This window comes from Podarcis liolepis, assembly GCF_965112155.1.
Source record: "Podarcis liolepis genome assembly, chromosome: 8".
Taxonomy (NCBI): domain Eukaryota; kingdom Metazoa; phylum Chordata; class Lepidosauria; order Squamata; family Lacertidae; genus Podarcis; species Podarcis liolepis.
In genome coordinates, this window is record NC_139560.1 from 81,221,605 (window position 1) to 81,234,376 (window position 12,772).

At 42.1% G+C, this 12,772-nt stretch overlaps 3 protein-coding genes across 9 annotated transcripts in view; 2 read left to right on the forward strand and 1 right to left on the reverse strand.

The window, feature by feature from the left end:
* Nucleotides 1-2,800, forward strand: part of TRIO (trio Rho guanine nucleotide exchange factor) — a 268,574-nt gene extending 265,774 nt beyond the window's left edge. For all 6 annotated transcript variants that reach the window (XR_014529571.1, XM_083518908.1, XM_083518911.1 and 3 more), the window contains exon 57: nucleotides 303-2,800. Coding sequence is in view for 5 of the 6 variants with exons in the window: in XM_083518908.1 (XP_083375034.1) it covers nucleotides 303-845 (543 nt within the window). In the remaining variant the exon portion in view is untranslated. The remainder of the gene's footprint in view (nucleotides 1-302) is intronic.
* LOC310714376 (uncharacterized protein) overlaps nucleotides 1-12,772 on the reverse strand; it is a 61,669-nt gene that overhangs the window by 26,476 nt on the left and 22,421 nt on the right. The window lies entirely within an intron of this gene.
* The window catches only part of OTULINL (OTU deubiquitinase with linear linkage specificity like), a 33,727-nt gene continuing 29,480 nt past the window's right edge, over nucleotides 8,526-12,772 (forward strand). Inside the window, exon 1 of the mRNA XM_083519646.1 lies at nucleotides 8,526-9,331. The gene's annotated coding sequence lies outside the window, so the exon portion shown is untranslated. The remainder of the gene's footprint in view (nucleotides 9,332-12,772) is intronic.

Genomic DNA, 12,772 nt, shown 5'->3' on the forward strand with positions numbered 1-12,772 from the left:
CACCCTCCACAACCGCTCTTCCCAGCGGCTGCTTTTAGCAAAATAAAAAGATGCTGCGAGATGCATTCAAGTATTTCTCACATAGCATTTTAAGTTTTCCTCTCGTACGTTAAATGTGTAGATGATACGTTCATCTCGTTTTGCTGTGCGTTTCATTTCGGAATCTGTCGAACGTTTAGAAATCGTGCCGACATTTTTAAGGCTTGAAAGTACAAGTTAGGTTGTTACGGGTGAGGCTATTTAACATGTGGCGCTTTGCTTGGCGTAACAAGTGACAACTTCCCCTTCTTCGTCTCTTCCAGCCTGAAAACATTTTGGTGGACAAGAGCTTGGCCAAAGCAACGATCCGACTGGCTGACTTTGGAGATGCAGTCCAGCTCAACACCACGTACCACATCCACCAGCTCCTTGGGAACCCAGAGTTTGCAGCTCCCGAAATTATCCTTGGAAATCCTGTCTCCCTGACCTCAGATGTGTGGAGCCTCGGAGTGCTCACATACGTTCTCCTTAGCGGCGTGTCTCCTTTCCTGGACGAAAGCGTAGAGGAAACCTGCCTGAACATTTGCCGCCTAGACTTTAGCTTCCCAGACGACTACTTCAAAGGAGTAAGCCAGAAGGCCAAAGATTTTGTCTGTTTCCTATTGCAGGATGACCCAGCCAAGCGCCCTTCGGCTGCACTGGCTCTGCAGGAGCAGTGGCTGCAGCCAGGCAGTGCCAAAAGTGCTGACAGCATTGACATAGCCAGACTGACTTCATTCATTGAGCGGCGAAAACACCAGAACGATGTTCGACCCATTCGTAGCATTAAAAACTTCTTACAGAGCAGGCTCTTGCCAAAAGTTTGACCTATCTTTGATGTGTTCTCTCATTCTCTTTCACCTGTCAGCTAAACTGCGGGTGAACCTCTCCTGCCAATCAGCTGTTGACTTGAATTTGGGGTGAAGGAAAAAAGAAAAAAAAAACAGAAGCCAATCAGCTGCTAGCGTATTCATCGTGTGGAAATGCATTCCAAGTAAATCTTAAGCACGGTTGTACTTGGGACTAGCACTGCAAAACTATGTTGGGGTGGAGGACTGCAACATTGTACTCTGCAAAAGGCAATGAAGAACTTGACACTTAACTACAGTATTTTAATTCAGGGTTCTGCAAAAAAAATAAAAATCCTTTTTTAAAAACGTCTGACGAGAATTGAAATTTTGCAACCGATCTTAACTAGCGTTTTCAAGATTTTAGACAGAGGGGGAAAAAATATGCCTTTGTTCAAAGCACTGGTATTGAGAGACAAGGTACAGACACTGACACTTAAAAGACGACTGAACAAAATGGCTGCCCGTCTAGATGGTGTCCGTTTTGACCCATCTGATTTTATTTTATTTTTTTGGACTTGGACATAGAGCTTTCCAGTTGCCTCGCCTGTGTGTATCTTGCATAGCAGTGCACTGAGATCAGACTCTGCTTTTAAAGTGCACCCAACCTCAAGATTTTTGCATACAAACAGAATGAACCATTTTGCTCTGATAAAATGTAGGCCTTACTTGTAAATAGACGGTTACCTGCCTTCAACCTGTGTCTCTTTAATTTCCCCCCTCTTCTCCTCTCCCTATAACTTCCCCCTAAATGGTGGTGAACCACTGTGTGGGTCTTCAGTTCAGGTCAGCCTTGGCTTGACCTATCAGAAAAGAACTCTTGGGTTTGGTGTCCTTAAGCCCAACCTCTTATCGTCAAGCAGTATACAGCAGGAAGAAAATACTGTAAATGCACTCACTTTGGGATTTTTGTTTTGTTTTGGGGTTTTTTTTAATTTCATATCATGTGCAATGTTGTGGCTTTAACATTTTATGCAACTATTTATGAGGACCCCTGTTGTAACTGTAATAAATATATAGAAAAAGCACATTCATAGTATGGCGAACTTTATGACTTTTGTGTTGGGGATTTCCAGGGCTGAGTTGGGGGGCTGGGTTGGGGGGTTTTATCACTGTGTCATTAACTTGAGCCTTAGCTTAGGACCTAGTTCGGAAGTCTTGCTGGTTTTAAAAGGATTGTAAAATTACTTTCGTTTCCTGAAATGCAAACTGGATAAGGAAAACAAGGCGACATTTTCAAAAGACGGTTTGTTTTGTTTGTTCGAGATGCCAAAGTGTTATTTCACCCCGTAATCGATCTCTGCTTTTTAGAATTTTCAGATTTGTCTATTGCTTTCTGTACAATAACTGAGTGAATGGTGTGTGTGTTTTTCCTCTTTGAAGAAAATACTGTCATAAATTGGACCGGAACCTGACAGAAAATAACTGTCTGCTTTTTTAAATGAGTTCCAAGACATAGGCAATATATGTGAAATATTAAGTCATTGATGGTTTTCTGTGCATAAGTGAACTAGCATGGATGTTCAGCCATCCATGTTTCTCTTTGTGATTTATGCCTGTTGAAACATACCTAGCCTGCATCCCTTACAAAATAGACATAGCAGTCCGTCTTAAGCCATAATCTGGCTTTGGTTTTAATTTTAATAATTGCAACTTCCATTGTAATCTATTTATTTCTCTTTTTTGTAAAGTTGTACAGAAACTTTTTAAACAAGAAATTAAAATCAAAACTGGATGGATATGTATTCATACCAACCATAACTTTTTTTTTGCTTGTGAATTATTATTTCATTCCTTATTTTAGTTGGATTTTTGCTTTATTTTGCATGTATATTTCTTTGTACAGCAACATTGCGTGTTTACACAGTATGATGTGATGTAAATATTTTATTTTGCCATCAGTTATTTTAAAAAAATTAAACATATTTAACAGATGTGCCTGATTATTACTATTTTTTTTTAATTAGGAGCCTCTAGTAGATCGAGTGCTATAGCAGTTTTCATTATAAGTATTAGAAATGTGTTCAGTGTTTTAAAAAAAGGAAGGTACCTTCTTTCTGACTTTCGTAGGTGTGTGCCTGATAAAGGCAGGATGCCCATTACAAATGTTTGCACAGAACGATAAGCCTCTGGCTTAATAAACCACACTGTGCACAAACAGCTTGTTGGTACAGATAGCCTGATGTGTACCATTGCTTTGCAAGACCAGAAAACTGGATATCTTAACATTTATTTTGTGTCTTCCTCCAAGACAGGATCGTTAGCAAGCCTTAAATGCAAATTTTGTTGTTGACTTACCAGGGTAGATTTGATTTAAATCAAATCGATTTAAATCACAATTTAAATCCCAAGTCAGTAAGACTTGATTTAAAAAATCTTCTTTTTTCCCCAGAAAGACTCGTTCTTGCTGGTATAATCTTACTATTTACAACCAGATGAAGGTTTCATTTTTGGAAGAATAAATTTTCAGAGTAGTTTTTACAGTTATATCCAAAATTACTAATTTAGTTATACTGTTAGAAATACATAAACAGGTAAATGATGAAATTATTGTGACGTTCAATAAGTTAACTGTTTATATTTGGGCAACTTTTCTGCTGCACTTAATTGGAAGGAGAAAAATAATCATTTTCTTAATAACAATTTAAACTATTTAACTAAAACAGGCTTCCTCAAACTCTGCCCTCCAGATGTTTTGAGACTACAATTCCCATCATCCCTGACCACTGGTCCTGCTAGCTAAGGATCATGGGAGTTGTAGGCCAAAAACATCTGGAGGGCCAAGTTTGAGGAAGCCTGAACTAAAACAAAAACATTATAGCATATGTATCCATGTTTGTTAACTGATGTGGATAAACAAGTTTTTAAATTAAACAAAACCAGACTGAGCTTTAGCACTCATTAAAAACTTAAAACAAATCCTTTTTCCCTGGTGAATAGCCTTTCGACTATAATGTAACTTAAGTAGAAAAATCTTTAGAAAGATTTTTCCTCCAAAAGCAATTTATTTTAAAAATCCAATTTAAATTTTAAAAAAAATCCATTTTCAAAAATAAAAAAAACCATTTATTTTTATCCACCCTGTGACTTACAAATCCTGGCTTCTTAGAGAGAAGCACACCATTATTCTGAGTTCAGGTATAATGCTAAGCTGTCTCCTTCCTGGTTCATTTGCTTGCTTTTGCAATGGGAAGAGCAAAGTGGGAGAAACTGGGCCACATGCCCCAACACACAGCCTGTGTGCACAGTGTTAGTGTGGTTGCTGCAAAGGATTCTGTTTATTAAGAGACCAGAAGAAATACAGTTAGATGTATTTGTAACTGTGTGCACACAATCTATTTCGGGGGTAGGCAACCTAAGGCCCGTGGGCCAGATGCGGCCCAATCGCCTTCTAAATCCAGCCCGCAGACTGTCCAGGAATCAGCGTGTTTTTACATGAGTAGAATTTGTCCTTTTATTTAAAATGCATCTCTGGGTTATTTGTGGGGCCTGCCTGGTGTTTTTACATAAGTAGAATGTATGCTTTTATTTAAAATGCATCTCTGGGTTATTTGTGGGGCACAGGAATTCATTCAATTTTTTTTTTCAAAATATGGTCCGGCCCCCCACAAGGTCTGAGGGGCAGTGGACCGGCCCATGGCTGTAAAAGGTTGCTGACCCCTGGTCTATTTGCTTCAGGTAGGTAGCCGTGTTGGTCTGACAGTGGGAAAAAATAAAAATAAAATAAAAAGTTGTCCAGTAGCACCTTAGAGACCAACTAAGTTTGCTGCTTCTGCTGTTTTTAAAAAGTGTATTGATCTGTTTTTAGCATAATTGTATTCTGCAGTTCAAACTGCAGTAACATGAATTCCCAACTTGAGGCTCACCTCACAACTTTGCAACTTGGTGCCAACTTGGAACAAAATATTGTTGGGGGCCAAGGTAAGCCCCACCCTGCATAATCAATTAGAAGACGTAGTGCGCACACATAATTTGAATGGGAATGCCCCGTCAACTTTGTGGGGGCCCGGCCCCTCAAATATTTTATTGGGGGGGGGGCAAAGGCCCCACAGCCCTTAGGAGTTGGTTCATATACAGCTTTGTCATTGGACAAAGGTATTCCCCCCCCCCCAAAGCTTTTAATGTTCAATTCCAGGCTGTTTGATCCTTGTAGTTCTCTGGGCCCATGGCTAATGTACTGAACTAGGGCTTGTTTCCATTGCTCCACAAGTCCCTTAAGTTTATAAAAAAGGTTTACTGGATGAAACTCTGGTGTGTGTATGAGGCAAGGTCACCCAAGAACTGCTTCACAGCGTCAGCATCAGCTGAGTAACATGCAAGCAACATGAGCCAAGAAAGGCACAATTTGCGTTGGGTTTGGATAACAGGACTGAGCAAATTGCCGTTCAAAAATAAATGGAGAAAAATAGAATCTTAATAAAGCCCAAGTTGCTTGGTGGTGGTGTTTTTTATTTTTTAAAAAAATGGCTTGTTCCCGGGCACTCTGTTTTCACGGCTTAACATGTTTTGCTTTCACAGCCTTCCACATCCCAATAATCCCACAGTTTAAATAGCAAACAGGGGAGCACCTGGGTAAATCGTCCATTATGTGTTATACTTTCTCCTTTAACTGGGTGATCAATTTTGGATGGTATTTTTGAGACGCTTTTATAAGTAGGCATGATTTTGCCAACTGTGGTACAGTGGTGCCCCGCAAGACAAATGCCTCGCAAGACGAAAAACTCGCTAGACGAAAGGGTTTTGCGTTTTTTGAGTCGTTCCGCAAGACGAATTTCCCTATGGGCTTGCTTCACACGACGAAACGTCTTGCGAGTTCTGGCGAGTTTGTTTCCTTTTTCTTTAAGCCGCTAAGCCGTTAATAGCCGCTAAGCCGTTAATAGCCGTGCTTCGCAAGACGAAAAAACCGCAAGACGAAGAGACTCGCGGAACGGATTAATTTCCAAATATGCAATACAGTGGTACCTCGGGTTAAGAACTTAATTTGTTCCAGAGGTCCATTCTTAACCTGAAACTGTTATTAACCTGAAGCACCACTTTAGCTAATGGGGCCTCCTGCTACTGCCGCGCCGCCGGAGCCCAATTTCTGTTCTTATCCTGAAGCAAAGTTCTTAACCTGAAGCACTATTGCTGGGTTAGCGGAGTGTGTAACTTGAAGCGTATGTAACCTGAAGCATATGTAACCCGAGGTACCACTGTACATATAAACAGTGCTTTTTTCTGAGGGGACGCAGGGCGACGCATACCTCTAAACATTTTGTGGATCTAAAGGGAGAAGAAACAAATTTTTACAAGATGTTTAGTTCCTTCTCTAGCACGGTGAATCATCAGTTCCGTTGCTACCCCTTTTTGTCCATTTACTGTTTTAATTTTCCTGATTTGAACTATAAAATGGTGGTTTTCTTGAGTCAAAATGAGAGTACCCCTAAACATTTTTTTAGAAAGCACTGCATATAAAGTATCAGTATGTTTGGAAGGTCCACTATTTGTGGCAGAGACGCCTGTAATGACGAGTGTGATGATGTGGAACCTCTCAACTACTCGGGGAGAAAAGCTGTTGGTCACGCAAGATTCATAGTCCCAATTCTGCTGCCCTAGCTGCTTCTCACTTCTCCAGAGGTGAAGGCCGCCTGTGGCAACTCCACCCTGCTCAAGATGACGGCCTCAGTCTGCCTCATGGTCCTACGAATTACACAGAAAATGAAGCCTTTTTCAGAGGAAGAAAACTTTCAACAAACTGGAGGACAGGGCTACAGCAACCATTTTGGGTTTTCCTTGGAGATTTAAGGAGTTCTTGTAATAGCCACTTCTCCCACATCCGATCTCCAGGGAGAGAGATACAGTGGTACCTTGGTTTACGAACTTAATTTGTTCCGGAAGTCCATTCTTAAACCAAAACTGTTCTTAAACCGAAGCGTACTTTCCCTAATGAGGCCTCCTACCACCGGTGCCCATCCACCATTTGGATTCCGTTCTTAGACCAAGGTAAAGTTCTCAAACCAAGACACTATTTCCGGTTTTGCGGAGTTTGTAAACCAAATCGTTCTTAAACTGAGGTACCACTGTACTGTAGTTTTACATCTTCCTTTCAGACTCTTATCTCATTCCAAACTTTCTCCCTCTCGCCGTCCCCCCAGCCCTGCTTCTACTGTTTACACACACACACACTTAACGCATCAACCTTGGTTGAGAGACAGTAAATATACGATTCCTTCCCCTGAAGACTTTCACGCTTTCGAGATTCTAGAGTTGTCTCTGTACCAAGGAATCATTTCCTGAACATCTCAGATCACAGAGAAACAATTTGCCTGGTAAGATATATGGCCAAGCCAGTACTCTGGTACCATTCGCATGAACAAGCAGTTTAGCGGTAAGGGGAGTACTCCAGGTATCTTGCAAAACCGTTTAAAAAAAATATTCAACAAGATACTCAAACTCTGACAGGAAAAGTGGAGTCCTCTGATTTCTGAATGAATGCTAAACATGTTTGCATCCTATCTATGCATCATTTATTCTGCCACGGTCTTGGGTTCAAGCTCCAAATCAGAGGAGGAGCCAGCTGAGTCCAGGGTGGTTGTACTACCAAGTGGAGTAGAAGAAGAAGAAGAAGAGTTTGGATTTGATATCCCGCCTTTCACTCCCCTTCAGGAGTCTCAAAGCGGCTAACAATCTCCTTTCCCTTCCTCCCCCACAACAAACACTCTGTCAGGTGAGTGGGGCTGAGAGACTTCAAAGAAGTGTGACTGGCCCAAGGTCACCCAGCAGCTGCATGTGGAGGAGCGGGGAAGCGAACCCGGTTTCCCAGATTACGTGACTACCGCTCTTAACCACTACACCACACTGGCTCTCTGATGCTGATGGTTCAGTGTTTGAGGAAGAGGAGGTTGATAGTTCAGAGCCCACAGTACCTGAGCCAGGATCTGCCATCCCTAGAACCAGATGTTATCCGGATGTGCCTCTGGCACTAACACACCTGCCCACTTGTGCAGGGAGCACACAGGAATGAAGCCACAGAGAAGTAAAGAAGCACTCTTCCGGGCTAAAGTCTTCAGGCCAAGGAGGTGGAGCTTGGGAAAGGGGGTCACGAGGAAGAGACATATAAGACCTCAGTTTAACGTCAGTGTTTGTCGGAGCAAGCTGCTCGCTCAGAGCTATCTACAGTGTCATCACCTCTAATCTGCCTTGATCCTGTGGGTATCTAATATGAACAGGTCAGAACACACTGCTGCTGCTTCTCCTCACAAGGAAGTGTAAGGAGACACATGTGGAACTAAAGCCTCACCCTCTGACTTGGAAATTGTACTTAGTGGCTTCCTGATACTAACTTTTTCTGTGAGATTTAGGTCAGAAATTTTGAAAGGGTTTTTTTGGGAGAGGAGGTTATTGAAAACAATTAGAGTGTTTAGTTACTTTAAAGGGTGTTTTCTTGGTTCCTAACATGGGGGACGCTGGTGGCGCTGTGGTCTAAACCACTGAGCCTCTTGGGATTGCCAATTGGAAGATTGGTGGTTCGAATCCCTGCGACGGGGTGAGCTCCCGTTGCTCTGTCCCAGTTTCTGCCAACCTAGCAGTTTGAAAGCACTCCAGTGCGAGTAGATAAACAGGTACCACTGTTGTGGGAAGGTAAGCAGCGTTTCCTTGCGCTCTGGTTTCCGTCACAGTGTCCCGTTGCGTCAGAAGTGGTTTAGTCATGCTGGCCACATGACCCAGAAAGCTGTCTGTGGGCAAACGCCGGCTTCCTCAGCCAGAAAGCGAGATAAGTGCTGCGACCCCATAGTCGCCTTTGACTGGACTTAGCCGTCCAGGGGCCCTTTACCTTTACCTTTTAATGCAGAGCGATGGCCTGTGAGAAGCCACCATTTGATGGGATGTATTGGGTGCTTCATACAACCTGTGGAGGCCTCTCTACCTTCCTGAATTAGAATTCCACCCTTGGACATAATCGCTCCTATGGACATGGGCAAGTGCACAGAAGGCTCTTTGAATAATCCTGGTAGAAAAACCTGATGCTGTTAATGGGAATGCAATCTTTTGTACACTGCTCCAATTTAGGACGGATTAAACTGAGCTCTCCTGCAGCCATCACAGAAAAGAGAAGGCCCCTTCCTCTATGTTACGTTCAACTTCTTTTTGTGGTTTGCATCTGGAGAAGTATCTGCACAAACGATGAAATGTTTCTTGAGAAGTTTATCGGAAACGTAACAGGAAGCCTGGGCTTCTCGCTGTTCAGTCTGTAAAGATTAGCTGTTTCTGAAAAGGCGGCTTTCTGTGGCAATGAGCAATTGAATTAAAGGGGGAAAGAATTCTAGCTCGAAAGACCTTTCACTCAGCTTCCAATTTAGAGGATTTAGAGATGTTTTGAACAATTGGACAACCAGGATAATGATACGGCAAGTAGATGATGAGTTGACAAGAGTGAGGATTGTTAATTCAGCAGAACAAAGGGGTGAGTTCCTGGAGCTGAAATGGTGTATATGTTAAGAACTCTTAAGAATTTTAATCTGTAGCATTACACAGTTGTTTAGGGACACATTTGCAGGCGAATATTACCATATTTGATGCTAGGGATGGGTATGTAGTCCAGTATTTTGTACATAAGTGTAAAATTTTGGGTAAAAGTGTTTTCTTCCCCCACCCCCAGGCAGAAGCGCCACTGGTTATCATACAACACTATTTTTTACTAGCCAAATGAAAGTCTTATAAGGCGGTTGAGATGTCTGTTGCTGAGCGCTATCAGTGTTTGCTGGCCAGCCTTGTACTGGCTAAGAAACTCAGGTTAAAAGATAATCACCATAGTGGTATTGAGACATGTTTCTTTTGTATGGATGTATGTGCATGCGTGTTGGGGAGCGAGGATATATTTTGCCTTCTCTTGGTAGCGCAGCGTGAGGTGTTTGGTAAGCCGGAAATAAATTAAAAATTGTTGATGGAAAAGCATTCTTCTCGTGTCACTGAGAGCTAGTTTAAAGAGAATCAAGTGGTAAACCCTTTCCTGGCTTTTCCTCATGCCCTGATTGTGGGAAACAGGACTTAACTGGGCTCATGGCCTCATCCTGAAGCAGTTATGCATGTACCATTTCAGAAGGTACGTAGAGGATTCCATGCTTAAAACTCCCCTCAACAAAAGAAAAGAAAAATTCAAAAAATACTACCTGCATGTAGAAAATGAGAACACCAAAGAAGTATTTGCTAAGCTTTCTCCTTGGTTGGCTGGTTTAGAACGTATATGCTACCCAAAAACCTAAGCTGTCTCAGCTGCTTCCAGTCAAATTTTTAAAAATGATCTTTTTTTTTTAATGATCATAAAATCATAGAAACTAATACTGCATACAATCCAACATAGTCTAAAAACAGCAGGAGAAAATAAATCAGGACAGCTAAACTCACAGCAGTCCCAAAAAGTTATTTAAATGCTATTTTAATAGGTGAACTTAGGACTTTCATATCTATGTGGGGGAAGGGTTAGTGAAATATTACTCTTACCGTGGAGTAAGAGCAAGCTTTACCCCTTGGTCTTTAGTGAGAGCCCTCCCACATTTGCTGCTTCCACCTCAGTGGCAGAAAAGACTACAAATAAGACTTTTGGGGAAACCTCCTCCCAAGATAAGCTCACCAAAAACATTCCCTTTTTCTGTCAAGGCTGTTGAGCCCCTTAGAGTTTATTTTCTTGCAAACAGGAAATCGAGAGCAGGTCCTGAATTGCTTTTTAAAAAAATAATTTTTGTTTTTAAACTTCTCAAGATGTTGGTTTTGCTTTGCCTCACTGTAAGCCGCAGTGGCAGCCATGTAGGGTAAAGTTAATTATAAATCTAGATACATCAATCAGTTGCGCAATGTGTTTGCACCAGTCCTGAAAGCCTCGCCGGCCACCTTTTAATTGCTATTTCATTCCACTGGCAACATCTCATAAAAGCAAAATGTGAGCATGTTGTTCTGTGCAGGAGTTACTTGGAAAATAAATGTTGACCTGGAAGTCTGTGTTTAATTTGTACATTTTAGCTACATAGATTTGCATGTAATGTTTCATAGTGGCTGCCACACTCCAGCTTAAGGGAACAGTGGGTTTGGTCTAAAGATCTGCCTCTACAAGGAGCAACACGTCCATTTTCTGTCTATATCTCCAGTGTCCCAAAAGTTTAACTAGTATCTGGGCCACAGTGACTTGACAGCAATTGATGATACTCAAGTTTCACCAGGCCTGAATCACTTCCATTAAAGTTTTGTCTTGAAAGCTCCCGACAACTGAAGAGATGGCTATCAACAAGAATTGTAATTTCTAGATCTGGCCGTGAAAAACCTTCTAGGCTTTTAAGGCTGATCAGTACCTGCCCTACTGTGAACTAAGGTGGGATTTTGGGCCACTATTAGAGGCAGCAAGGTAGAAGCCAGTGATCTGTGTTGCCTCTTACTGGGAAGTTGTTCTGCACTCATTCCAGTGAACTGGAAGAACAACTTAGGAAAAGCACAGCCAAACTGCCTGATTGTGACAGAAGTGGCAACTGGCTGATCTTCCAGTCTTTCACAGGTGAATATTGGGATGCTCTGACAATTGGAAGTTTCCAGACTCCCTAAGAAGAGACAGTACTCTTTAACCAAAGCTGTGGCAGAGTAGATAGCTAGATAATTTATTATGGTCGGAGACCAGCTTATAAAACACACTTGGGGGTACAATCCCAGAAGGAAAACAAACATTTAAAACAATGTACAACAATAAATTTAAAATTTATAAATGCGATAAGCGTATAGACACCTAAAACTTTAAGATACGCTACCGCAGAGAGATGACCCAGAGTCACCCATGGAACCGAGTTTGGGGATTTTCTTAACAAACTAGTTTGGGTTGGGGGATGGTCTGCGCCTACAGATCTGTACACAGAATCTGGCGACCATCCGGGTCGTCTTATGATCTTTGCCTAACAGGAAAAGGTCAAATATATCTTTTCCGGGAGGTCAGTGAGCCTCACCAGCAGGGGATCAATGGTCTTCGTGCCTCTTCATAAAAGGGACATCTAAAGAACAAGTGCTCTGGGCTTCCTATATCCCCCAATGAACAGGCGCAAAGTCTCTGAGCATATGGGACTTTTTTTAAAGGATCCTTCCAGGACCAGCAAAGGCAGAGCCGAGCTTCTGGCGAGTGTAAAAGCCCTTCTTGCATTTTTGGATACAAGAAAGAAGAGATATGCTGCCGGTGTGGCTATATTGATTTCTCCAATTTTATAGACGGGGCACCTTGAGCAGTACTGTTGGTGTCTATGATTCTTTGCCTGACTGTAGCTTTTGCCTGGCCCAACCGGAGACTTAAAAGGGCTTGAGGGGCAAAACCCAGTTCCTGAAGGGTGTTCAGGACTGCTGTCTGCCAGCCTGACTGGAAGTGGTCGCAGAGGATCAGTGGGGCTATTCCTCAGGGGAGCAGATTCAATGTCAGCCATTTATAGATTGATATTAGGTGGATATAAGCCTCCACTCTCATCATCCCTGTTTCTAGTCTAACCCATGCGTTTGAAACGCATCTGGGGACTTGTAGGAGTTTGCTGTGGCAGAGTATTTTTTAATAATATAGACCTCTGAGGATTGGTATGTGCGTGTGTTGATTTTTTTTAAAAGCTGTACCTTGTGATTTGTTTATGGAACAGATGCAAAATATGGCCTTTCCCATAGCAGTACATGTAAAATACTGCATTTCCTGGAAACTAATTTCCATAATCAAATATATAGCACAGGGATGAAGAACCTGGTTTCCTCCAGTTCTGTTGAGGCTGTCAACTCCCATCAGTCCCAGCTGATCTGGGATGATGGCATTTGTAGTCCATCAATATTTGCAGGGCCACAGATTCTCTGCACCTGACACAGTGGCTAACATTTGAATTATCAAGCATTCTAATGTTTTGAATTGGGGGGTGGGGGCTAAA